General features: G+C 45.8%; 1 protein-coding gene and 1 long non-coding RNA gene across 15 annotated transcripts in view; one reads left to right on the top strand and one right to left on the bottom strand.

The window, feature by feature from the left end:
- Window positions 1-26,117, top strand: part of MARCHF10 (membrane associated ring-CH-type finger 10) — a 113,017-nt gene that overhangs the window by 39,876 nt on the left and 47,024 nt on the right. For all 12 annotated transcript variants that reach the window (XM_071083392.1, XM_011743622.3, XM_011743620.3 and 9 more), the window contains one exon: window positions 13,536-13,707. In XM_071083392.1, the coding sequence (XP_070939493.1) occupies window positions 13,536-13,707 (172 nt within the window). The remainder of the gene's footprint in view (window positions 1-13,535; window positions 13,708-26,117) is intronic.
- LOC139359662 (uncharacterized) overlaps window positions 17,798-26,117 on the bottom strand; it is a 52,319-nt gene continuing 43,999 nt past the window's right edge. For 2 of the 3 annotated variants that reach the window (XR_011615931.1, XR_011615933.1), the window contains one exon: window positions 17,798-18,763. This is a non-coding gene — a long non-coding RNA (uncharacterized lncRNA). The remainder of the gene's footprint in view (window positions 18,764-26,117) is intronic. The other variant, XR_011615932.1, reaches the window with a different exon arrangement.

Raw genomic sequence — 26,117 nt, 5'->3', positions numbered from 1 at the left:
TCTCTACTAAAAATACAAAAATTAGCCAGGCGTGGTGGCACACACCTGTGGTCCCAGCTACTTGGAAGGCTGAGGCAGGAGAATAGCTTGAACTTAGGAGGCAGAGGTTGCAGTGAGCCAAGATGGTGCTACTGCACTCCAGCCTGGGTGACAAGAGTGAGATATCATCTCAAAAAATAATAATAAATAAATAAGAAAGAGGCAGCACTTGTTGTAAAGACAGCTGATTCCAGGTGCAAGGCAGGTAAAGTACAAGGCAAGGCTATAATGTTTTTTGTTGTACCAGAAAGCAAAGAAGTATGCAAATACTCAATCAAAAGCCAACTTGCAAATATTTTCTCCCATATTGTGTAGGTGGTCTGTTTATTCTGTTGATAGTTTATTTTGCTGTGCTCTTTAATTTAATTAGGTCCCACTTGTCAATTTTTGTCTTGTTTTGTCGCTTTTGGGGACCCAGCCAAAAATTATTTGCTGAGGCCAATGTCAAGAAGGGTACTTCCTAGATTTTCTTCTGGGATATCTTGTCTTGTTTTGTTTTGTTTTTGAGACAGAGTCTCGCTCTGTCGCCCAGGCTGCAGTACAGTGGCGCGATCTCTGCTCACTGCAAGCTCCGCCTCCTGGGTTCACGCCATTCTCCTGCCGCAGCCCTCTGAGTAGCTGGGACCACAGGTGCCCACCACCACGCCCAGCTAATTTTTTTTTTCTTTGTATTTTTAGTAGAGATGGGGTTTCACCGTGTTAGCCAGCATGGTCTTGATCTCCTGACCTTGTGATCCGCCCACCTCAGCCTCCCAAAGTGCTGGCATTACAGGCATAAGCCACCACGCCCGGCCCCTTCTAGGATTTTTATAGTTTGAGGTCTTACATTTAAATTTTTAATCCATCTTGAGTTTTTTTTTTTTTTTTTTTTTTTCATAGGGTGAAAGGTAAGGGTCTAGTTTCATTCTTCTGCTTGTAGTTAGCCAGTTACCCTAGCACCATTTATTGAATTAGGGAGTCCTTTCCCCACTGCTTGTTTTTGTTAGACTTGTCTAAGATCAGATCGTCATAGATGTGTGGCTTTATTTCTTTTTTTTTTTTTTTTTTTTTTTTGAGACGGAGTCTCGCTCTGTTGCCCAGGCTGGAGTGCAGTGGCGCGATCTCGGCTCACTGCAAGCTCCGCCTCCCGGGTTCACGCCATTCTCCTGCCTCAGCCTCCCGAGTAGCTGGGACTACAGGCGCCCACAACCGCGCCCGGCTAATTTTTTGTATTTTTAGTAGAGACAGGGTTTCACCGTGGTCTCGATCTCCTGACCTTGTGATCCGCCCGCCTCGGCCTCCCAAAGTGCTGGGATTACAGGCGTGAGCCATCGCACCCGGCCGTGTGGCTTTATTTCTAAGTTTTCGATTCTGCTTCATTGGTCTGTGTGTCTTTTTTTGTACCAGTACCATGCTGTTTTGGTTACAGTAGCCTTATAGTATAGTTTGAAGTCAGGTAATTTGATGTCTCCAGCTTTGTTCTTTTTGCTTAGTATTGCTTTGACTATTTGAGCTCCTTTTTGGTTCCATATGGATTTTAGAATAGCTTTTTTTATTCTGTGAAGAATGACCTTGGTAGTTTGATAGGGATAACATTGAATCTGTAAACTGTTTTGGGCAGTGTGGCCATTTTAATGATATTGATTCTTCCAATCTATGAACGTGGAATGCATTTCTGTTTGTTTGTCTCTGATTTCTTTCAGCAGTGTTTGTAGTTCTCCTTGTAGAGATCTTTCACCTCCTTGGTTAGCTGTGTTCCTAGGCATTTCATTTTCTTTGTGGCTATTGTAAATAGGATTGTGTTCTTGATTTGACTCTCAGCCTGGGCACTATTGATGTATAGAAATGCTACTGATTTTCGTACATTGATTTTGTATCCTGAAGCTTTGCTAAAATTGTTTATCAGTTCTAGTAGCCTTGCGGTGGAGTCTTTAGCGTTTTTAAAGTGTAGAATCATATTGTCAATGAAGAGATAGTTTGACTTCTTCTTTTCCTATTTGGATGCCTTTTATATTTCTTTCTTTTGCCTGAATGCCCTGGCTAGGACTTCCAAAATTATGTTGAATAGGAGTAGTGAGAGTAGGCATCCTTGTCTTGTTCCAGCTCTCAAAGGAAATGCTACCAGCTTTTGCCCATTCAGTAGGATGTTGGTTGTGAGCTTGTCATAAATGGCTCTTATTATTTTGAGGCATCTTCCTTTAATGCCTAGCTTGTCGAGAGTTTTTATCATGAAGGGATGTTGGATTCTATTGAAACCTTTTTCTGCATCTATTGGGATGATCATATAGTCTAATGTCCAGAGTCTGTAAGGAACTTAAACAAATCAACAAGCAAAAAATAAATAACCTCATTAAAAAATGGACTAAGGATATGAACAGACACTTCTTTTTGTTTTGTTTGTTTGTTTGTTTTGAGACAAAGTCTCACTCTGTCGCTCAGGCTGAAGTACAGTGGTGCAATCTCAGCTCATGGCAGCCTCTGTTTAGTTCAGATGATTCTCCTGCCTCAGCTGCCTGAGTAGCTGGGATTACAGGCACACACAACCACACCCAGCTAATTTTTGTATTTTTAGTAGAGACGGGGGTCTCAACATGTTGGTCAGGCTGGTCTCGAACTCCTGACCTCAAATGATCTACCCGCCTTGGCCTCCCAAAGTGCTGGGATTACAGGCATGAGCCACCGCACCCAGCCTGGGGCTGACAATTTTTAAAAGAAGAAATACAATGTACGAAAATCAGTAGCATTTCTATACGTGGCTAACAAACATGAAAAAATGTTCATCATCACCAATCATCAGAGAAAGGCAAATCAAAACTACAATGAGATACCATCTCACACCCATCAGAATGGCTATTATTAAAAAGCCAAAATAGGCCAGGTGTGGTGGCTTACTCACGCCTGTAATCCCAGCACTTTGGGAGACTGAGGCGGGTGGATCACAAGGTCAGGAGATGGAGACCATCCTGGCTAACACGATGAAACCCCATCTCTACTAAAAATACAAAAAATTAGCCGGGCATGGCAGCACGCACCTGTAGTCCCAACTACTAGGGAGGCTGAGGCAGGAGAATCGCTTGAACCTGGAAGGCGGAGGTTGTAGTGAGCCAAGGTCATGCCACTGCACTCTAGCCTAGGAGACAGAGCAAGACTCCATCTCAAAAAAAAAAAAAAAAGAAAGAAAAGAAAAGAAAAGAAAAAAAAGTCAAAATACAGGCCAGGTGCGATGGCTCATGCCTGTATTCCCAGCACTTTGGGAGGCCAAGGAGGTTGGATCACCTGAGGTGAGGAGTTTGAGACCAGCATGGCCAACATAGAAACCCCGTCTGTACTAAAAATACAAAAATTAGCTGGGTGTGGTGGTGCACGCCTGTAATCCCAGCTACTCGGGAGGCTGAGGCACGAGAATCGTTTGAATTCAGCAGGCGGAGGTTTCAGTGAGCCAAGATCATGCCACTGGACTCCATCCTGACAGAGCAAGACTCTGTCTCAGAAAAAAAAAAGGTCAAAATACAATAGATGCTGGCAAGGCTGTGGAGAATAGGGAACACTTACATACTGTTGTTGGGAATGTAAGTTCAGCCACTGTGGAAAGCAGTTCAGAGATTTCTCTAATTACTTAAAACAAAGCTTCCATTCAACCCAACAATCCCATTACTGGATATATACCCAGAGGAAAATAGATCATTATGCCAAAAAGACACATGCATATGTATGTTTATTGCCATGCTGTTCACAATAGCAAAGACATGGAATCAACGTAGGTGCCTATCAGTGGTGGACTGGATAAAGAAGATGTAGTACATATACACTATGGAGTACTACACAGTCAAAAAAAGAAAGAAACCATGTTCTTTGCAGCAGTATGGATGGAGCCAGAGGCCATAATCCTAAGGGAATTAACGCAGGAACAAAAACCAAAATACCACACGTTCTCACTTATAAGTGGGAGCTAAATATTGAGCACACGTGGATATAAACAAGGGAACAGCAGGTACTGTGGACTACTAAGTGCACTAAGGAAGGGTATGTGGATTGAAAAACTACCTACTGGGGACTATGCTCACGACCTGATACAGTATACCCATGTATCAAACCTGACTATGTACCACCTGTATCTAAAACAAACATTGAAAAAATTTTTTACAAACCAACTTGAATGAACTCTCATTCACCATTTTTGGCACAATTTGACAAACAAAAAAAAATTGAATAAAACGTATCCTTGAGAATCCAATGATAATAAATAAATAAGAAAAAAAGAGAAAGGGGGAGGGGAAGAAAGTACTTCTTTAGAAAAGAATACTAGCTAATAATTGTAAAAGAAGTGTGGAATTAGGCTGGGCATGGTGGCTGTTGCCTATAATCCCAGCACTTTGGGAGGCCAAGGTGGGGAGATCACTTGAGCCCAGAAGTTGAAGACCAGCCTGCCCAACATGGTGAAACCCTGTCTCTACTAAAAATACAAAACTTAGCCGGGCGTGGTGGTGGGCACCTGTAGTCCCAGCTACTCAGAAGATTGAGGCACAAAAACTGAACCTGCAGGGCAGAGGTTACAGTGAGCCGAGATTACGCCACTGCACTTCAGCCTAGGTGACAGAGCAAGACTGTGTCTCAAACGAAGAAATGTAGGATTAGAAAATCATCAATTTTGCTACCCCAGTGTAATTATCAATATAGGCGAAGCACATTAAAAGATGCTAAAATCATTGGGTAAAATACAGCTTAGGGACAGGCTATTCAATCAGTGCCAAAAGAATCATCCCACAAATTACCTGCTAATTACAAAGGGAAAAACTGTACCTTTACATTGGAAAAATCTGGTGGTCACTGCCTTATCCTATAGATCAAGCACAGCATTTACCAATATTGGGACAACCTAACCAGGCACCTGCTGACAGGATGTTATAAAGAAGGACACCACACCACCTATAAAATAATCACACCCAAAACGATTAAACTGAAAGGTATTATGAGGAGCAATCAAATTTAGAGCGTAAGACATTCTATGAGACAGCTGCCTGGATCTCTTCAAAATGGCAAAAAATAATTAAAAAGCCAAAAAGACCAGAGAATTGTTCTAGATTAAAAGACTAAGGAGACATTGTGCCTTGACTGAATCATTCATCCAAATGTATAGCCAAAAAGACATCTTGGGAACAATTGGGTTGGAATCTGCTCTGCATATTAGAAAATATGATAGAATGATTAAATTTTCTTAGGTAAAGTAATGGCATTGTGGCATTGCAGGAGAACGTCTATTTTGATAGGAGATGCCTGCTGAAGTATTTAGGGGTAAAGTATCTTGAAGTGTGGTCCTTTTGAAAATATTCAGAAAAAGACTGTGTCTAAAAAGAGAAAGCAAATTGCCAAGGTAAAGAATAAAGGGTGTGATTCGTACTATTCTTTCAACTTCTCCGTAGATTTGGAACTTTTCAAAATAAAGTTGAAAACAGTTCTAGAAAGGTATCTATTGCTGCAATGTATTGTTAAGTAAAACAGTATAAATGGTACGATTCTTTTTTTTTTTTTTTTTTTTTTTTTTTTTTTGAGACAGAGTTTTGCCCTGTTGCCCAGGCTGGAGTGCAATGGCACGATCTTGGCTCACTGCAACCTCTGCCTCCCAGGTTCAAGCGATTCTCCTCCCTCAGCCTTCCAAGTAGCTGGGACTACAGGTGCCCATGCCACCATGCCTGGCTAATTTTTTGTATCTTTAGTAGAGACGGGCTTTCACCATGTTGGCCAGGCTAGTCTCGAACTCCTGACCAAGTGATCCACCCACCTCCACTTCCCAAAGTACTGGGATTATAGGCATGAGCCACCACGCCTGGCCCGTATGAATGGTGCAATTCTATCTTAGGATAATGTTAGCTGCTGTAACAAAGGAACCAAGAATGCGGTGGCTCAAACAACAAGATAAAAGTGTATCTCTTGCACACATGACAGTCCTGGTGAGATGTACAGATCAGCAGGCAGCACTTCTCAGACCTTCAGGGACTCAGGCTGATGCTGGTTCTGCCATCTTCAACATATGACTTTCAAAGTTGTTGCTCTCCAGCTAACAGGAAGTGACAGGCATAGGTGCAGAGCCAGAGATTTTCTCTGTGGAGCCTGCACACATTGCTTCTGCTCACACTCCCCTGGGTGAGACCTTCCTCCTGAGTTGCAGTGGGGCAGTAGGTGCAGGGGCTGAACAATTCAGTTCAAGATGGGCAACCACACATCCCAACTTCAACTCCTAGCAATTTAGAAGGGATTTTGGTAGAAAGGGAGTAGTCTCCATCAGTCATTACAAAGTGTCTAAAAGAATACAGGGCCGGGCATTACAGGTGGCTCACACCTGTAATCCCAGCACTTTGGGAGGCCGAGGCAGGCAGATCACTTGAGGTCAGGAGTTCAAGACCAGTCTAGGCCAGGCGCGGTGGCTCAAGCCTGTAATCCTAGCACTTTGGGAGGCCGAGACGGGCGGATCACGAGGTCAGGAGATCGAGACCATCCTGGCTAACACGGTGAAACCCCGTCTCTACTAAAAATACAAGAAAATTAGCCGGGCAAGGTGGCAGGCGCCTGTAGTCCCAGCTACTCGGGAGGCTGAGGCAGGAGAATGGCGTGAACCCGGGGGGGCGGAGCTTGCAGTGAGCCGAGATCGCGCCACTGCACTCCAGCCTGGGGCACAGAGCAAGACTCCGTCTCAAAAAAAAAAAAAGACCAGTCTGGCCAACATGGCAATACTCCATCTCTACTAAAAATATAAAAATTAGCCAGGCGTGGCGGCACATGCCTGTAATCCCAGCTACTTGGGAGGCTGAGGCAGGAGAATCACTTGAACCTGGGAGGTAGAGGTTGCAGTGAGCCGAGATCACACCACTGCACTCCAGCCTGGACAATATAGCAAGACTCTGTCTCAAAAACAAACAAACAAAAAATACAGACCAACCAATTCAAAGCTTTTATTTCAAGGTTAATTGGTTTTTGAATGTTTTAAATATCTTTATGCTTGTCTTTGCTTTTCCATTCTGAGCATGCATTTCTTTTGTAATAAAGAATTATGCTTTACAAAAATAAACCATTGAAACCACAAAGAGATTATTTCACTGGCAAATTTGCAGGATGTTTTGTTTTCTCTCTCTAAAAGAAACATATACCTAAATCGTAAATACTACTTTAAGCATTCTCCTACTCAGAAACCTTCAGTGGGACCCCACTCTCTATCACATTTGCTTGAATCTCACGGCTCCACACAATCTGGCCCACACCCTCCTCCTCACCCTGTGCTCAAGCCACCCGCCTGGCTGTCCTAGAATCACGCCTGCTGTTTTCACTCCATCCATCCTGTGGCTCACATGCTGCCTCCAGCCTAGCCAGACCCCACCCATTCTTCAAGTCCCAGCACACACCACCACCTTCCCTTGACCTTTCACCTTTTCCCAGGGGTTTTCCATGACATTTAGAATGGGTGCAACACAACATATCCCTTGATTAAATGTTGTTTTCCATTTTACTGGTAAGGCATTAATCTTATCTGTCTCATTGTCAGCACACCACCATTCCTGGCTAATTTTTTAAATTTTTTGTAGAGACAAGGTCTCGCTATGTTGCCCAGGCTGGTCTCAAACTCCTGAGCTCAAGTGCCTCAGCCTCCCACCGTGCTGGGATTACAGGCGTGAGCCGCCATGCCTGGCTGCATTCCAGTTTTTTAAATCTATCAATTTCCTTCCCACATACTGCTTCCTTTTCGTCTTTGCACCACACAGAATCCTGCTCCTGCTACAGCCAGATAATGCTACACACAGGGATCCCTAGTATTTGGAAGCAGGGAAAATGTGTGGTCACCAACCATGTAAACTGAACAGTGATTTCTGCAGCACGCAAGGGATTGCCTGGCATCCTAAGAAGTACCTACCACGTCCTGCTTGCTGTGTCAGCAATTTGCAGTGCGAAGTTTCACTCAGTGGCCATTCCATAGTGGGCTGAATAGTAACCGCAAAGCAAGTAGACCCACATGGCTCTCCTTCAGAGGGCACCCCCATAGTGATGGCATGTTATGAAGACTTAAATCACCGAGGCCACTCTCCAGCCAGGGCCACAGGCTGGGTGGTTTCAACTTTCTGGCCTGAAAATCTGGGAGAAGCCTGCAGGCAGGAGGCTGTTCTCTGTGGAACTTGATGGTAGACAGGTGCCTGTGATATTAAGGCAATCTAGCAGCCCAGCTGACTCCAAAAAGCATCTTTTTTTTTTTTTTGAGACAGAGTCCTGTTCTGTTGCCCAGGCTGGAGGGCAGTGGCACAATCTCGGCTCACTACAACCTCTGCCTCGCAGATTCAAGCAATTCTCGTGCCTCAGCTTCCCAAGTAGCTGGAATTACAGGCACATGCCACTACACACGGCTAATTCTTTTTGTATTTTCAGTAGAGACGGGGCTTCACCATGTTGGCCAGGCTGGTCTCGAACTCCTGACCTCAAGTGATCCACCTGCCTTGGCCTCCCAAAGTGCTTAGATTACAAGTGTGAGCCACCGCACCCGGCCTCCAAAAAGCATCTTCAGGCAAAACGGAGACCCAGGGCATGTAGTGCCTAGTCTTACCCAGCTGCACCTGGCAGCCACGTCTTCAGATGGGGCAGACAGACGAGAGTCAGCAGCAGTTTGATTCAGGTGGGTGGTACCTGAGTCCAGAAAGACCAAAAAGCCTACTGATCCTCATTCTTTATTGTCCAAGCTTACAATTCTGGCACACTCAAAATTGTCCTGAACCCGCAGGAGGGATTTTGCTGCTGTAAGAGTTTTTTTCTGGACAAGAGAAAGTTTTGCCTGCTTTGTGCTACAACAGCACTTTGTGCAGAACATATTTTATATTTCATGACTATGTAAAGGTAACCGTCCTATCCAGAATGCTATTTATACAAGCTGCCCTCAATTCCCTAAGGCGGTTTTTGTGTTTGAGGCACAATTTGAGTGTGGGCTTTGGGGACAGTGCTCTGAAGGTTCTCGTTGGCTCACACAGTCCCTTGATCGACCTTCCCATGTTGTCACTGTTTAAAGGTTGAGGTTCACTGCCTTGACCACACTCTTTTATAATCTCACGAGACCAAGTTCATTTAAAATGTACTCAACACAGTCTGGCGCCAGCTTGACACTACTCTGCCTTTTCCCTCCCATCCACAGTAAGCTGTGCCCTGCACCATATCGTAGATCCACTCAGCTCAGCCTCCATCACACGACTCACGGCCAAGATGGGTTTGGTACACATCAATCAGAATTCAGTAGCACTTCTCAGGGAGGGACAGAAATGGCATATCAGTTAAGAACCGGTTTCCCGGTTCTTGGAAAGGAGCCATCAGGCAACAGTTGGAAAATAACTTGAAGTCTTTTCTGTGCCTGACTGCCTTAGTCTACTTGCTCTTCGGGTCGTCTCTGTTCATGGTCGCCTTATCATTTCAGACACCATACTGTTAGGTCCTAGTTGTTAAGAATCAAATCATTCTCACATTCCCGAGGAGATACATCCCCCTTCCCAACCCATGCGTCTTCACCTTCCAGGACGTCTAACTTGAACCATGATGTTATTACCTCACTGCCCAATGCTACTTACCCAGTTAAGTTCCTTCTCTTCTCGGTGTGGGCCTTTCTGTGAACTTTTGAAAGAGCGTAGCACTGGGCAAAGTGATAGCTCTACTTTATTAGGCATGAGGCCAGTAGAGCAAGTCCAGGATCTTCGGAAAACCTTAAGTACAAAAATGACGATTCTCAAAAAAATACTGATTAATTTTGTCAACTTATTTTCGTTAACGTGGCTTTGTTAGAACTTTCATCAAATTCTCAGTAGAGAATGTAAAGTATACTCAGGTATCACGTAGGTTGGGTTTTGTTTTATTTTGGCTTTTTGTTTTTAATGTCATGGGCTTTGATTTTTAAAGATAGAGCTGGTTTTTATCCCCCAGAGGAATAGCAGTGTGCTATTGTCTCCACCTCCAAGTGACATTTCAACTTGGGGACACATAAGGAAGCAATGAAAATTGAAATTATTTTTCAAAATTACAAGAGGAAAAGATGCAATTAAAAAATCAACTTTAAAATTAAAATTTTAATTATTATTGTTTGATTATCTCTAATGTTGTCAAATATTTGCCATTAGAGTTTTACGGTCTGAAAAACCATTGCACCATATTTTCTTAAAACTAGATAAATTTCAACTGGCCATTTGTAAGATTGTCATACTCTCATAGATTATATTCCCTGGAGAAGAAACCAAGAGTCCGGTGTGGAACTGACCCACGTCTCCATTCATACCCTTCTGGAATAGGTGAAATCCAATAGGATTTTTCATTGGGGACTTTAGCTTTGGTTTCAACCATAGGTAGTAAATGTTTAGTAGTTAGCTAGTTAATTTTTTAAATGGCTGAACATGAATTAATGGCTAATCATAAAAGCCAATACTTACATGGCGCTTACTGGGTTACATGTATATGGTACTGTTCTAAGTGCTATGTGTACATATATATATTATGTAATCCTCACAAAACCACCAAAAGGTAGACACTACTGTTCACCAATGAAATCTGAGATCCAGAGAAATGAACTAACCCAATATCACACAATTACTATGTGCAAGAGCTGGGATTCACTCCCGTGGAGCCGGGCTCCAGGGCCTTAAATACCACGCTTTAGTGCCAGAATGATTTACTACAACTTCTTCCACTCAAGGATGATCCTTGGGTTTTCATCAAAGAGGATAGGCCGGGCGTGGTGGCTCACACCTGTAATCCCAGCACTTTAGGAGGCCAAGACGGGCGGCTTCCCTGAGCTCAGGAGTTCGAGACCAGCCTGGGCAACATGGTGAAACCCTGTCTCTACTAAAATACAAAAAATTAGCCAGGCATGGCGGTGTGTGCCTGTAGTCCCAGCTACTCAGGAGGCTGAGGCTCGAGAATTGCTTGAACCGGGGAGGCAGAGGTTGCAGTGAGCCGAGATCACGCTACTGCACTCCAGCCTGGGCGACAGAGCAAGACTCTGTCTCCACAAGGTGGACGTGATTTATTTAAGATTTCTCAATGAGGCAAGCAGGAAAAAAGTCCTTTAACACATTCGTAAGTAGTACACTTCTTGCCATTGTGCCTTCAGTTTACAACCGATAAAACACCGACTTCTAGCTGCAATTTCTAGACTCTTAATGGTTACCATCTAGAAATAAGGTTGATTGAACCAGAGAAGGTTGTACTCACAATATATGCTTACAATCCCACAGGTAACAGGATGGTTTAATTGGCCAAGCTTTCACCTCTTCAGTGCACTAAAGGCTTGAGGTTTAATGAATGGGTGGAGGAGGATAAACATGGCTTAATAGCCCAACCAATAAAGGTCTCCTCCCTATTCACCACAGCCTGGGGCAAGCCAAGAATTCCGGCCCTGGCTGGGGGTAATGGAGATGGATCCCCTAAGAGGAGCTGAGCGGACACCTGCAGCTGATGCTGCAGACACAGGTGTTGGTCATCCTCGCCTGGGGCATTTTTCCTGCCTTTCTGCTGGCTGGAAAGAAAGGGCTGACTTGCAGGGCCCTGTGCGAGTTGACTTAAGCCACTACGGCGAGCTGATTGTGTTGGGCAGTTTGTGGAGGAAATTCTGTCCCCTATTCATTGATGCTCTTCTTGGGACACAATTCCAGGACTGTGACTTCCAGGACCCAATTACAATGACAGTCTTAGGTGTCATACTTAAAATGTGCCCACATTTTCTTTTCTGAGAATAGAGAACCTATCTCATGTTCAGAAATGAGCTAATGTTTTGGCCAGGCATGGTGGCTCACGCCTGTAATCCCAGAACTTTGGGAGACTGAGACAGGGTGATCACCTAAGATCAGGAGTTTGAGACCAGCCTGGCGAACATGACAAAACCCCATCCCTACTAAAAATACAAAAATTAGCCGGGCATGATGGTGGGTGCCTGTAATCCCAGCTACTCGGGAGACTGAGGCAGGAGAATTGCTTGAACCCGGAAGGTGGAGATTGCAGTGAGCCAAGATGGTACCACTGCACTTCAGCCTGGGCAATAAGAGTGAAACTTTGTCTCAAAAAAAAAAGAAAGAAAAGAAAAGAAAAAAGAAATGACCTAATGTTTCATCTTTGACATTTCAGAATAATTTGCAAGGATTTCGATTAAATAGCAAAATCGAAAAGGAAAGGGGAGAACAATCAGTATGTTGTGTCTTGTGCTTCTCTGCTCACTTTATCTGAGGGTGGTCTATTTTCTGAAATTATGGGGAGAAACAAGAATTATTTGTTCAAAGGCTGTATCCAAACTCTCAATTTAAAAGCATGATTCATCATCTTGGAGGATCGTGATCTGTCCACCTGTAGATTTATGTAGACTTATTTACAGAAGACTGACAGGTAGAGGACTGTTTTAGAATTTAGTTTGTCTTACATCACATCCAATAATTCAAAGCCACTCAGAGTATTTTCCTGAGTCAGGAGCCTGTGAAATGACAGTGCCACAACTGACAGGGAGAACGGTGAGCAAGATCCATACAAATTGCAAGAGTTGGGGAGGTACCAGGGACGTTAATTTAGCATTCTATGTCTGCAAAAGACCACATTTTTCAGAGGACTTTCCGACACTGGACTAATGTGCAATGTAGGAGAGAGCTTAGTGACCCCACCCCTGGTGACCCCCCAGGGTCGGAGAAGGGGGAACCTAGTGATTTGTTTCTTGCGGAATGGATAGCCTAGGAAGTCATACCAACACCAGGACCTAAAGCCATCAGGCTGTACTTAAATCACCTTTAAGACCAGGTTTCTGATATTTATATTGTTTTCATCCTTTCTTTGTGTAACAGCCAAGTATAAAGCTGTTCCATGCCTGGATAATTTTTATTGCGTCGGCATGGATGTGTTGAGATATTCTGACACAACAGGAATCATGATTTGTCCACGCATAGATTTATACTGACTTCTTTATAGAAGAGTGATAAGGAGGGGACTTTTTAAAGATTAGTCTGTGTCATGTTGCACCCAATAACGCAGAGTATTGAAACTGAGGTCTGATTTAATCGGCCTCGCCACACACTCTACATTTCCTTTTCATTGTCAAGTATATGATTAACATAAGGAACTTTTTTTTTTCTAGCCTATCTCCAAAGTAGTTCAAATAACAATGCGAAGTTTAAAAGCACTGATTTTTTTCTCCTGCTTTCATATGTAGCTTTTAACATGCGCTATTTATCGGTCATCAGATTACTTAAGGGTCAGAAATGCATTCTTTTCATAATGTTCTACAAAACACACTCATAGAAAAATGCGTTCTTTCTTAATGTTCTGCAAAACAGACTCATTAATTCTGCCGTTATTTCTAAGTTGCTCCGCCCAGTCCGTCTGAATCTCTCTGGTGGACGGGCGTGTTGACCCTGGCAGACGACTCTAGGATATTGCTGGAGAGGGTCACTGCGTTTGCCTCATTTCTGTTTTCTCTGCCTAACAAAGGTGACCTACTTGGCCACTGATACTCAGACGTATTTCATTTTTGGTAGAGTTCTAGTGAAGAGGATCCTCTAACTGAACCAAGGTCGTCTACCAAGATATCTGCGTTTAAGTGTGACTCCAAACTTCCAGCAATTGACCAAACATCAGTCAAGCAGAAACATAAAAGTACCATGACTGCAAGGAAAGCAGACAAAGCGGACCCCAGCGAACCCTCTCCAGGTGAGTGGCCGGCTTATTGAAATTCATCAGATCTAAAATCCCGGTATTAAAAATAACAACAGGCCGGGCGTGGTGGCTCACACCTGAAATCCCAGCACTTGTGAGAGGCTGAGGCCAGCAGATCACTTGAGGTCAGGAATTTGAGACCAGCCTGGCCTACATGGCGAAACTCTGTCTCTACTAAAAATACAAAAATTAACCAGCTGTGGTGATGCACGCCTGTAATCCCAGCTACTCGGGAGGCTGAGGCAGGAGAATCACTTGAACCTGGGAGGCGGAGGTTGCAGTGAGCCAAGATGGCACCACTGCACTCCAGCCTGGGCAACAGAGCAAGACTCCGCCTCAAAAATAAATACATTAAATAAATAAATATAACAACAACAATCAAATAGGTGGTATTGGTTAAACCTAGTGTGTTCTGAATGGCTAATTCAGGTTGTGAAAGGCCAGTGATCCTATGCAAACGGTAACATTAATTTCAGAGTAGAATATAAAGTCAAGGAGGCGTGAATCATGCAATGTAACTTTCTCCACTGCCCGCATTTTCTGCCCAGTCATTTGTGTGGCTTCCGCCTACAGCTGCTGCCTTTTCATCTTCTTCGCCCTTCTTGGGGATAAAGGCATTTGGCCCCAGGTATCAAGTTTTATGGCTCAAGCAAGAGCATAAAGAGAAGCTTTCAAATACATCTGAATAGCACAATTTATAGCCAAGAGAGAAAGTAATAAAGTTTTCGTGTTCTGGGTTTGTCCTCTCAGAGAGAAAAGGTGCTTGATAAATCCTCCTTTTTGTGCAACTTGGAAAAATAGTCACTCTTTAGGTGCCTTAGAGCAAAGATCAATCTTCTGCTTGGGGCGGGAGTGATTTAATAGTTTCCAGAAAGCGGCTAAAATTCACTGAAAATTTGATGTCTCTCGGGCTCATCTCCATCAAAGACAACCACTATAAGACAAACTTGATTCCTCCAAGAACTGAGGTTTAAGTTGGAGTAACTAGGCAGAAGGGTCTAAGTTGAGTGCAAAGGATTCAGGCTAACTGCTGAAGAATTCGTCAATAGCGTGTAATTCATTAAAATCCGAATCACAGCTACTTTCCAATCCTAAATAGCTTGTGCCGTGCAACCACCCGTCCAGTGAAGTCTTCATGCATTTTTAGAACACGGCAGCTTTCACTCAGATTAACCGCCCACATTTTATTGCTTTAACGAAGTCAAAACCAAATTGACTTCTGAAATGATGTTCTCTCAGGCAAAGCCCCAACTCTTGCTTCTTCTTTAACCAGGGGAAAGTATCATCACGGTTAATTTCTCATTGTAAAGACTTTTGGTAGGAATTAGGCTTTAATTCAGCTGTCTAAGGTTGAAACAGAGCAGGTAAGGTCATTCCACCAATATTTCAAAATACAAGTTGTAATTTATCGAATTGAGGATGTTTTTAATGGCAAAAGTTTGAATTTCAGGGTTTTTTGTTTGTTTGTTTTTGTTGAGATGGAGTCTTGCTCTCTTGCCCAGGCTGGAGTGCAGTGGCATGATCTCGGCTCACTGCAACCTCCGCCTCCCGAGTTCAAGCGATTTCTGGGTAATTTTTGTATTTTTAGTAGAGACAGGGTTTCACCATGTTGACCAGCCTGGTCTCAAACTCCTGATCTCAAGGATCCGCCCACCTCTGCCTCCCAAAGTGCTAGGATTACAAGCGTGAGCCACCACGCCTGGCCTGAATTTAAGTTTAAATAATGCAACTCCATTTATGCAATATAATTTTTAGCCCTCTTGCTAAAGTCAGGTGGTTGTTTGCATAGTGTGCTTTGTCATCGTGGAGAAAAATCATTAAAAGGAACCGTTTAGATCCACCCAATGCTTTAGTTTGTCTGATTAACACAGATGTTCTTCAGACTGAGCAAACCCTGTATGGAACTTACAGCACGGACAAAAAGGGAGAATTAATTCACTTAACATTCTTTAAAACATCACATTTGAAGAATTACCAGACTGAAAAACACCAGGTTTCAGTGACAGAGCCAGGTTGGCAGAAAGATATCTATTTCATCAAATGAGGGATGTTACTTGTAGTAAAAGCCTCTACAAACCGCCAGCTTCATCACTGCGTTGTGGCCCTAGACCACGTCCAAGACCCATGCAGCCGTGAGGAGGGCCGTGGCCTGGCCGTCCCCAAGCAGAGCCGTCCTGGTGATGGATGGCAGGTGCTGCAGAAGTGGAATAAGTTGTGCAGCAATCTGGCTAAAAACAAAGCATCGATGTGTTAAGATCCATCCATTTAACACGTGTAGACTCACCCTCTGGGCTCCCTAATTAGCATAGCGAAATGAGAACCGAGACACGGCAAGAATTTCAGCTGAGTCCGTTCAGGAAAAGTTGAGCTCGGTAGCAGCCGTGATGTAGACAGTTTTCTGCTGTTAACAGAAAAATAGGATTTGGTACCTGAATTAGCTGGACACATTGATCCAATTCACTAGTGAAATTCACAGTTCCTTGCTTTTCTCTGTAGAGAGATATTTCTCTAAAGCATTTTGGGGGTGATACAAAGTTGGCAGTAAGTCATCAAAACTTCTCCCATGTCAGACCTGAGATTCTGTATGAAACTGAGGCATCAAACACAGTGAAATTCCTTTGCAACATCTGCCTCATAGGCTACAGAAGTGGAATCTGGTATAACTTCCTGTGTTATGCCAGACTTTTACTGAATAAAAGAGTATAGCTGGGGAACATGGCTTGACTGCAAATCTATGTAATGATAATCCATGTGATCAAAAAGGGGTTTTTCTTTGTGTGTAATCTGCCATCTAGAACTTCCAAAACGACTATGTAAAATATAGGCACTATCAATGCCCTCTACAAATAGATTTGTAACCGAGAAGCCATCAGATTGCTCTTCATCCTGTTAAAAGGAATTCACGCATTTAAATTAAGTTTGTATCGTCCATGAAACTGCTTCTGGACAAGTGACTTGCGGTGTTCCTTGTTATCTCTCTCCATGCAGTGGCACATGCAGTTTATGGGCAAGTGTTTTGGAGTCAAAATGTTTGCGTTTGCATTTGCATCTGGGCCCCATTTATTTGCTGTCTATCTTTGGCCAAATAAAGTATGTCTGTGCCTCAGTTTCCTCATCTGTACAATGGGGAGAAACAGATCCTACCTGCTGAGATTGCTGTGAGAACTCAGTGATAAAACATACATCCAGCCTTTAACACAGTCCCTGCCGCTGCAGCCAATTAATGATCACATTATTATTCCTAGTACATGAGAGCAGCAGGTAATGAGGAGAACGGACTAGAAAACTTTGTTTTCTTTGTCTTAAGGTTGTCCTCCTAAAACATCTTTTTTCCTTTACAAAAATCAGAGTTGTATTTTATTGATTGACTGATTGATTGATTATTGAGGTGGGGTCTCACTGTGTTGCCCAGGCCGAAGTGTACTGGTGCAATCATAGGTCACTGCAACCTCAAACTCCTGGGCTCAAGTGATCATCTGACCCCAGCCTTCCAAGTAGCTGTCACTACAGGCACACGCCACTATGCCTGGCGAATTTTTTACTCTTTTTGTTTTTGTTTTGTTTTGTCATCGTTGTTGTTGTTTTGAGACAGAGTTTCGCTCTTCTTGCCCAGGCTGGAGTGCAGTGTCACGATCTCGGCTCCTGGCAACCTCCCCCTCCCGGGTTCAAGTGATTCTCCTGTCTCAGCCTCCCGAGTAGCTGGGACTACAGACATGTACCACCATGCCCGGCTAATTTTGTATTTTTAGTAGAGACGGGGTTTCTCCATGTTAGTCAGGCTGATCTTGAACTCCCAACCTCAGGTGATCCATCTGCCTTGGCCTACCAAAGTACTGGGATTACAGGTGTGAGCCACCGCGCCTGGCCATTTTTTTACTTTTTATGCAGACGAGGTCTTGCTTTGTTGCCCAGGCTGGTCTTGAACTCCTGGGCTCAAGTGATCCTCCCATCTTGGCCTCCCAAAGTGCTAGGTTTACAGACATGAGCCACAGCACCCAGCCCAGAGTTGTATTTTCTAGAATCTTTAACGTAAATGCAGGTACAAATACTTTTACAACACTCTGAGTTTCAAAAACACTCTGAGTTTCAAAGCAAAATGCCAAATGGAAAAAGATGAAGAATCAGACAGCATTCACCAAGCCAGAGATAGGCTTTATCTCCAGAAAGACATGGAAAATTCAGGCAGTGAGTCAGGACCTGGCTGGGTCTCACGTGCAATCAACTCAGAAATCCCACATCCTGAACACTGGTGGGTAAGGTATGAGCCTAGCGGAGTTACACGTTCTTAGTTACATGTTCAGAATTGTATATATATCCTTGAGACCCAGAACAGCTAGGAGGCCCAGCAAGTGCAGGGACACAGGGACATTTGGGGAGTTGTGTTGGTCTCCAAGGCCTGCATGCTCTCAAGACCTCTCCCAGCCCCACCCAGAGTTGGAGAGGAGCCACCTGTCCTTTCCAGGACACGGAGGGGCATCCAAAGGCCACTGTGCTGTGGGGTTCTGGCCCCTGGAATCCTAACGAGCTCTCTACGCTGGGGCCAGACGTGTGGGAAGTGAGCGTCCCCTCTCCTGCCCTCTGCTCTCACCTGGAGCTTGGGCATGGTCCCCCGAGTTATGTGCCAGGAAGACAGATCTGGATGGAGTCCTGTGAACCTGCTTCCAAAATCTTGCCCTTTAAAGCAAAGCCAAGTGTTCTGAAATTATCCTCACTTATTATTTAATGCAATGTTAGTCATGACTGCATTCAGATTTGCAGGAGTGACAAGACTTTTCAGCCGCAGATGGATTATTGTGAGGACAGGTTCTTGTAAAACTAAGAAAAAGCAGTGCATTCAGATGTTAAAAGACAAACCTCTAAAATAACTGTGGTCTCTTTTGGATTGGGAAATATTTATTTGAAGAGCAGCCTGAAAGAGAAATTTGAGGGCAAACCCTAAATCCTTATAATTTACCTTGCAAATCAATTCTTCTGAAGGTTTTCTCTGAAAGACCAAGATGAATGGTTTTTGCGGCAAGTCCACCTGGTGTCCAGCAACTTTCCAAGCTATCTGCCAAGTTAGAAACAAAACAAAACAATTTAAGTGGATGCTCCCACTTTTTAATAAAGAATCGTAATTATCAGTCCAGTTATGATACATGCTGTCAAGACAGAGGGGCTCGGGGTTGTCACAGAGCCCAGAATGAAGTCCCGGCTCCAAATCCTGGTGCTATCATTTTATAACCCCATGAATGTGAGCTGGCAACTTCTCTGAACTCAGTCTCCTCATCAGTAAAATGGAAATCCTTGCCAGTCTCACCAGGTAGGTAGGTGGGTGGAAACCCTAGATGTAGACCAGGCTTTAGGCAAAGGTTAATCCCCAGGCCTTCCTCTGCTTATGAACCCTGCTCCCAATACCGCCAACTGCTCCAGGGCTAGTGTCTCCATACGAATGCTGCTTGACCAAAGACACTTGCATTTGAGATGTAAGAGTGGTTAGAATTTGGTCGGGCGCAGTGGCTCATGCCTGTAATCCCAGCACTTTGGGAGGCCAAGGCAAGCGGATCACCTGAGGTTGGGAGTTTGAAACCAGCCTGGCCAACGTGGGGAAACCCCATCTCTACTAAAAATACAAAAATTAGCTGGGTGTGGTGGCGTGTGCCTGTAATCCCAGCTACTCAGGAAGCTGAGGTATGAGAATCGCTTGAACCCCGGAGCAAGAGGTTGCAGTGAGCCGAGATTGTGCCACTGCACTCCAGCCTGGGCAACAGAGTGAAACTGTGTCTCGACAACAACAACAAAAAAAAAAGTGGTTATAATTTGATTATTAAAAATTTTAACAATTGGATCATCAGTGAAGTCATCCGTTTATCCAGTACCTATGGGGATGTTAGCAAATACATTCAACTGTCCCCACCGCCCCAGGATGCATGATACCAGGGCAAACTGGTGTACTCATCCATCGCTCATTCATTCAGCACTTCATCTATACATGTTTACCTGCCAGGTAATGGGGAACCAGAATACAAAACACACAGGGCGTGTCCTCCAGGGCTCCCAGCCTGTTGGGCGAGCAGGATTCCAATAAGGGCAGATAGTGCAGTACATGCCCTAACCAAGGTAAGTTCTAAGAGCTTGTGGGCAGGGCCAGGTGGAGTGAAAATCCTGAAGGACAGGGGTTTAACCAGGTGAAGAGGGCAAGAAAGATGTGCCTGGCAGCAGGTACTGAGTGTGCAAAGGCACGGAGAGGGAGCAAGGAAGACAGGGAGAGACAGACAGACATCAAGGAGCTACAAATAATCTAGGGCCTTGTGCTCCACGTGTCCCCAGGCAAGTAGCAGAAACCATCATCTGAGAGCTTCTTAGAAATGCAGAGCCTCAGGCCCCAATCCAGACTGACTGGCTCGGAACCTGCATTGGAGAAGATCTCAGGGACATTCCTATGTACATCTGAGTTTCAGAAGTTCTGGTTTAGGGCCAGGCGTGTTGGCTCACGCCTGTAATCCCAGCGCTTTGGGAGGCCAAGGTGGGTGGATCACTGGAGGTCAGGAGTTCGAGACCAGCCTGGTCAACATGGCGAAACCCCACCTCTACAAAAAATACAAAAACTCGCCAGATGTAGTGGTGCGCACCTGTAATTCCATCTACTCAGGAGGCTGAGGCAGGAGAATCACTTGAACCCAGAAGGCAGAGGTTGCAGTGAGCTGAGATCATGCAACTGCACTCCACACTCCAGCCTGGGCGACAGAGCGAGACTCCATCTCAAAAGAGAGAGAGAGAGAGAGAGAAGCTCTGGTTTCTGGTTTAGGGTCAGGCTACAAATTAGGAAATATAAAGTTGAGGCCCCACAGGTAGGCAAGGATCAGGCCTCCAAGGGCCTTAAGTGTCATGCTGGATGGGGCATCAGTCCTGGAAGGGCTCTACATAAGAAAGTGATGCAATCAGATTGGCATTTGTAAAAGCTGACTCTGGCTGCAGCATGGAGAAGGGCCAGCTGAGAGTATGAGGGTGGCCAGACACAGCCAAGAGTGGTCAGACACAGCCAGGAGACCAGACAAGTAGCAGTTGCAGGGGACTGGGGGAGAAATGAGAAGGGCTTGAGCGGGAGCAAAAGCAGAGGGAAGAGGGTCAGGGGCAGTGGTTCACACCTGTAAGGAATCCTAGCACTTTGGGAGGCTGAGATGGGAGGATTGCTTGAGGCCAGGAGTTCAAGACCAGCCTGGTCAACATAGCAAGCCCCATCTCTATTTTAAAAAAAAGAAAGAAAGGCCGGGTGCGGTGGCTCACGCCTGTAATCCCAGCACTGTGGGAGGCTGAGACGGGCGGATCACAAGGTCAGGAGATCGAGACCATCCTGGCTAATACAGTGAAACCCTTTCTCTACTAAAAAATACAAAAAATTAGCCAGGCGTGGTGGCGGGCGCCTGTAGTCCCAGCTACTCGGGAGGCTGAGGCAGGAGAATGGCGTGAACCTGGGAGGCGGAGCTTGCAGTGAGCCAAGATCACGCCACTGCACTCCAGCCTGGGTGACAGAGCGAGACCCTTCTCAAAAAAAAAAAAAAAAAAAAAAAAAAGCAGAGGGAATAGGAAGAGGGGAGTGGGCTTGAGGGCCATTTGAGAAAGTAAAGCTGGCAGAACTTGGTGACTTGGATGTAGGGATAAGGAAGAAAGACGAATCAAAGAGAACTCAGGAATCTGGCCCAGGAAACTAGGCCAGTGGAGGTTGCCTTTGCCAAGGCTGAGGAAGCAAGGACAGTGTAGGTCCCCTTTTGTGGTGTTGTCTTTGAGGTGCAGGCAGGGCAGCCAGGTGGCATTGCCAGGAAGCACCTGGGGACCCAGGTCTCCTGCCCAACAGAGCACTCCCCTTCCTCCCAGAGCACTTGCTGGTAGGACCCAAGGGCCTGCAGTAAGAGGTGGCTGAAATGGCAAGAATGTCTCCCTGAAAGAGTGGATGGAGTAAGAAGAGAGATATTGGGGGAACTTTGGGAGATAATGGTAAAGAGAAGAATGAGTGAAGACAGCTAGAGAGAGAAATGATCCTGAGAAATAGGAGCCACTCCAGAGGCCACTTGGGAAGAAACAAGTGGATAATATTTACTTGAATCCTCTGTAGCATGACACTAAGGACTGAGACCCCTGCATGATAGGTAATGGTTTTCTTTCTTTTTTTTTTCTTTTTCTTTTTTTTGAGATGGAGTCTTGCTCTGTCACCCAGGCTGGAGTGCAATAGCCCGATCTCGGCTCACTGCAAACTCCGCCTCCCAGGTTCAAGCGATTCTTCTGCCTCAGCCTCCCGAACAGCTGAGACTACAGGCATGCACCACCACGCCCGGCTAATTTTGTATTTTTAGTAGAGATGGGGTTTCTCCCTGTTGGCCAGGCTGGTATCGAACTCCTGACCTCAAGTAATCCGCCCGCTTCGGTCTCCCAAAGTGCTGGGATTACAGACGTGGGCCACCGCGCCCAGCCTTAGGTGATAGTGTTCAACTGGATGGCTACAACCATGGACTTTAGACTTGGAACTGATTTTAGCTGCAGCATCTCCCAAACTTTTCTGACAATAAAAATCACCAGGGAGGTTCTTCATAAAAATAAAAATTCCTGCTTCCCATCCCTGACCCACAGCATCAGAATCTCCAATAAAGGGGCCTGCAAAACGATTTTGAACAAGAACAACAGGTGATTCTCATCCCCAGGGTTTGGGCAGCTGTCTCAGAGCCTTGCTTTTCCAAACATTAACATTCATGAGAAACACCTGGGGCTCTTGAGCAACTACAGGTTCTGATTCAGAAGGTCTGGGTGGGCTGAGAGCCTGCATTGCTAACAAGTCCCAGGTGACGTCGATGTTGCTGGTCTATGAACCACCTTTGAAGGAGCAAGGCTAGAAAAAACACCCGTCTCATTTTGCAGGTGAGGAAACAGGTTCCGGGCAGGTAAGCCGTTGATTCAAGGTGACCCAGCTGGTTAGTGGCAAAGCTGAGATTTGTCAGGCATGAAGGGGTAGCTCTGACTCATGACTCCATCGGGCACCCGTATTCTGCCTCCAGCGAGGTTAGCAGTTTGAGCGAGAGGTTAGTGAACAGATCATCAGTTTCAACAGGACATCTCTCTTGTTTACCTGCTTTTCCGCCAGCTTGATTTTTCTCCCTTCCCAGGATCCCGCCGGGATCTCTCTCCTTTCTTTCTCTTTTCCCAAGCTTCCCCTCCGCAGCAGAAAGGCCAGATCAGGGCATGACTACAGCCTGCTAGTGGGGGCAGCTGGAGGATTGGGGGAGAGAGCTTTACCCAAGTGAGACCCTGCGGGTCGCCATCTGTTGCTACCAGCACAGCTCATTAGGCTGGCAGTGGGAGACGAGAAAGGCCCCAGAGCTTCCACACGGCAGCCCCAGGACATTCTCCGAGATCTTACAGGGGAAAGAACTTCCCGACATCTGTCAGGGACGCTGGAGACTGTTGGCTGGAACAGGGTGTGATGCTGGTGCCGCTTCCCTTGGTTAACTCCTCAGTGACACTGAGATCTAGTCCAGGTGCCTCCTGGGCAGGAGCCAGGCCTGCTGCTTCTGTGACATTGGAGCACAATTTTTGAGTCTGGATTCATTCGCAGACGTCTTTATGTCCTTCCCCCCACCCCACCCCCAGTGCTGCTTCCTGACTGCTCTTTTTCTTTTGTGCAGGTGGCAGCAGCCAGCACCCCCTGTTCTGTGTTGAATACACCCCTTACTGCTCCGTCTTCGCTTTCTCCCCTGTCCTGCAGCCCAATACCAATTACTGCTGCCTCCTCCTGCCACTAGTGCCACCTGCCTCCCCAGTGGCCCAGGAACCTCCCCACTCTCTCCCTCTGGTTACCGTTCCCTCCTTCACAAGCACCGCTTCCACCTCCCCGGACCCCATGCCTGAGTCCCCGGCCGCGCTGTGCTACTTCCCCATCTCCTGCCCAACTCCGGCTGAGACCCCTGTGCTGTGCCTGCAGGGCCCCCGAAGGCCCAGTATGATTTACCTCGTGTGGTAAGTCACCCTTGCAAGGCACACAGCACAGCGGAGTCAGGGAGAGGGGACTTCGGGCTTCCAGAAGGCAGGTGGACAGGAGAGGGGCCAGAGGCAACGCCAAGAACAATACCAGGCGGTGTGGTGTTCGGGGGAGCAGGAAGACGGGACAGCGTGGCCACTGCACTCGGGCTCCACCTTCTAGCGCCAACGGAGCAAGCGACCAATAAAATCCCATCCTCTCCGGAGACTCATTTGATTTCTTACCTCCTGTAGCTGGCACACTGTGCAATGTCACCCCCAGAAACCAAACAGACTCTCCTAATGCATCTGATCACACCCTTGGCTATGTGAATGTGCACACGCCAGGGCCGCCCTGAGCGGTGACACCAGGGCACCGGGGGCAGGCCATTCTGAAGGCACACACTGGAACCGAAACCCATTCAGAACCACTCGGAGGAGGGACAAATGAAGGGCTCAGCCGATGTTTACATTCCCTTTCGTGCCTACTTATTAGGCATCACATTTCCTAAAATCGAAAATCCCACCCCTGAGTTCCAAAATAAAACATATTTATGGTACATAATTAAGCTTTAATTAAGATCTCCTCTGGGTGTGTGAGATAACACACATTTCTCGCACACCCAAATAGGCAAATTGACGCGACCTGTTATTTGTGACTGCACAGAAAGCTGCCTGTTACCCCAAGGCAACATTGGCTCCTGCGATTAAGCTGTAATTCTTCCCAGGATCCAAAGAAAGCACATTTTTTTCAAAGAGTTGTCTCTCCAGTGGGATCTTGGCACCTCCTAGGCACCAGGGATCCCAGTCAAGGTAATGTGGGGCGGGATAAGGGTTCAGGAACTGTATTTCCCTTTTATGGTCCTTTTCGACTTTGTCTATCAAGAACTATCTGTGGATGACAAGTGATGGGAAGAGCCGAACATGAACAGTTGAATGGACTTGGTTCTCAGTTGTCAAGGTCTTGTACAAATATGAGATTTCTACCTTTTTTTCCCCCTTTCCTGGTCAAATTAAGAACTATTCAGTCGACAATCACAGTTTCCCAGCATTGTTAAGAGAACAAAGGCAGATGCCTTTAATCTAAACAGCTGTTCGGTTTCTTTAAAACGGGAGGCATCACCTTGCTCAGATCCCGGAAGTAGGGATCTGTATGTTGTCCAAAGCAAACCAAAGTCTTCCCAAAATTCACTGGTAAACAGGATATTGAGTTACCTGGCAGTGAAACTCCTGAACACAAACTGCTTCCTTTTCTGTAAGGCAAAGGGCTTGTCTTGCTACCTGAAAAGGAAGCTAATTTCATCGTCCAGTGTAACTAGGACTTAGTCTTCCTGCAGATTAATCTATGAATCCATGACATGGTGAAGACCCATCCTAGCCCCCAAAGGTCTGAAATTTGATTCACTTTTCATGCAAGTGAAGTGATGGGAATTTGGTATACAAATTGAGGGTTTGAAACTTTTTCTAGACAACGTCGTGCTCTGTTGCCCAGGCTGGAGGGCAGTGGTGCAAACAGCTCACTGCAGCCTCGACCTCCTGGGCTCAAGTGATCCTCTTGCCTCAGCCACCCAAGTAGCCGGGACCACAGGTACATGCCAGCACACCCAGCTAATTTTTTTTAATTCCTTTTTTTGTAGAGACAGGAGTCTCATTTTGTTGCCCAGGCTGGTCTCAAACTCCTGGACTCAAGTAATCTTCCTGCCTCGGCCTCCCAAAGTGTTGGGATTACAGACATGAGCCACCATGCCTGGCTGAATGTTAGAATCTCCTTTTTTTTTTTTTTTTTTTCTTTTGTTTGAGATGGAGTCTTGGTCTGTCACCCAGGCTGGAGTGCAGTGGCGCGATCTCCGCTCACTGCAAGCTCCGCCTCCCGGGTTCATGCCATTCTCCTGCCTCAGCCTCCGGAGTAGCTGGGACTACAGGCGCCCGCCACCACGCCCGGCTAATTTTTTATATTTTTGGTAGAGACGGGGTTTCATCGTGTTAGCCAGGATGGTCTCAATCTCCTGATCTCGTGATCCGCCCGCCTCGGCCTCCCAAAGTGCTGGGATTTTTTTTTTTTTTTTGGAGATGGAGCCTCACACTGTTGCCCAGCCTGGAGGCTGGAGCGCAATGGCACAATCTGAGCTCACTGCAACCTCTGCCTCCCGGGTTCAAGTGATTCTCCTGCCTCTGCTTCCCTAGTAGCTGGGATTACAGGCACCCACCACCATGCCTGGCTAATTTTTTGTATTTTTAGTAGAGATGGGGGTTTCACTATGTTGTCCAGGCTGGTCTCGAACTCCTGACCTCGTGATCCACCCACCTCGGCCTCCCAAAGTGCTGGGATTACAGGCGTGAGCCACTGCGCCCGGACCTAGAAACTCTTAAACCCAAGTGCACGCAAACTGCAATCTAGGTCACCTCATTTGTGACTGGAC

This window comes from Macaca nemestrina, chromosome 17 (assembly GCF_043159975.1).
Source record: "Macaca nemestrina isolate mMacNem1 chromosome 17, mMacNem.hap1, whole genome shotgun sequence".
In the NCBI taxonomy this organism is placed as follows: domain Eukaryota; kingdom Metazoa; phylum Chordata; class Mammalia; order Primates; family Cercopithecidae; genus Macaca; species Macaca nemestrina.
The sequence above is the reverse complement of the archived record's forward strand: the minus strand, read 5'-3'. Positions and strand labels throughout refer to the sequence as shown.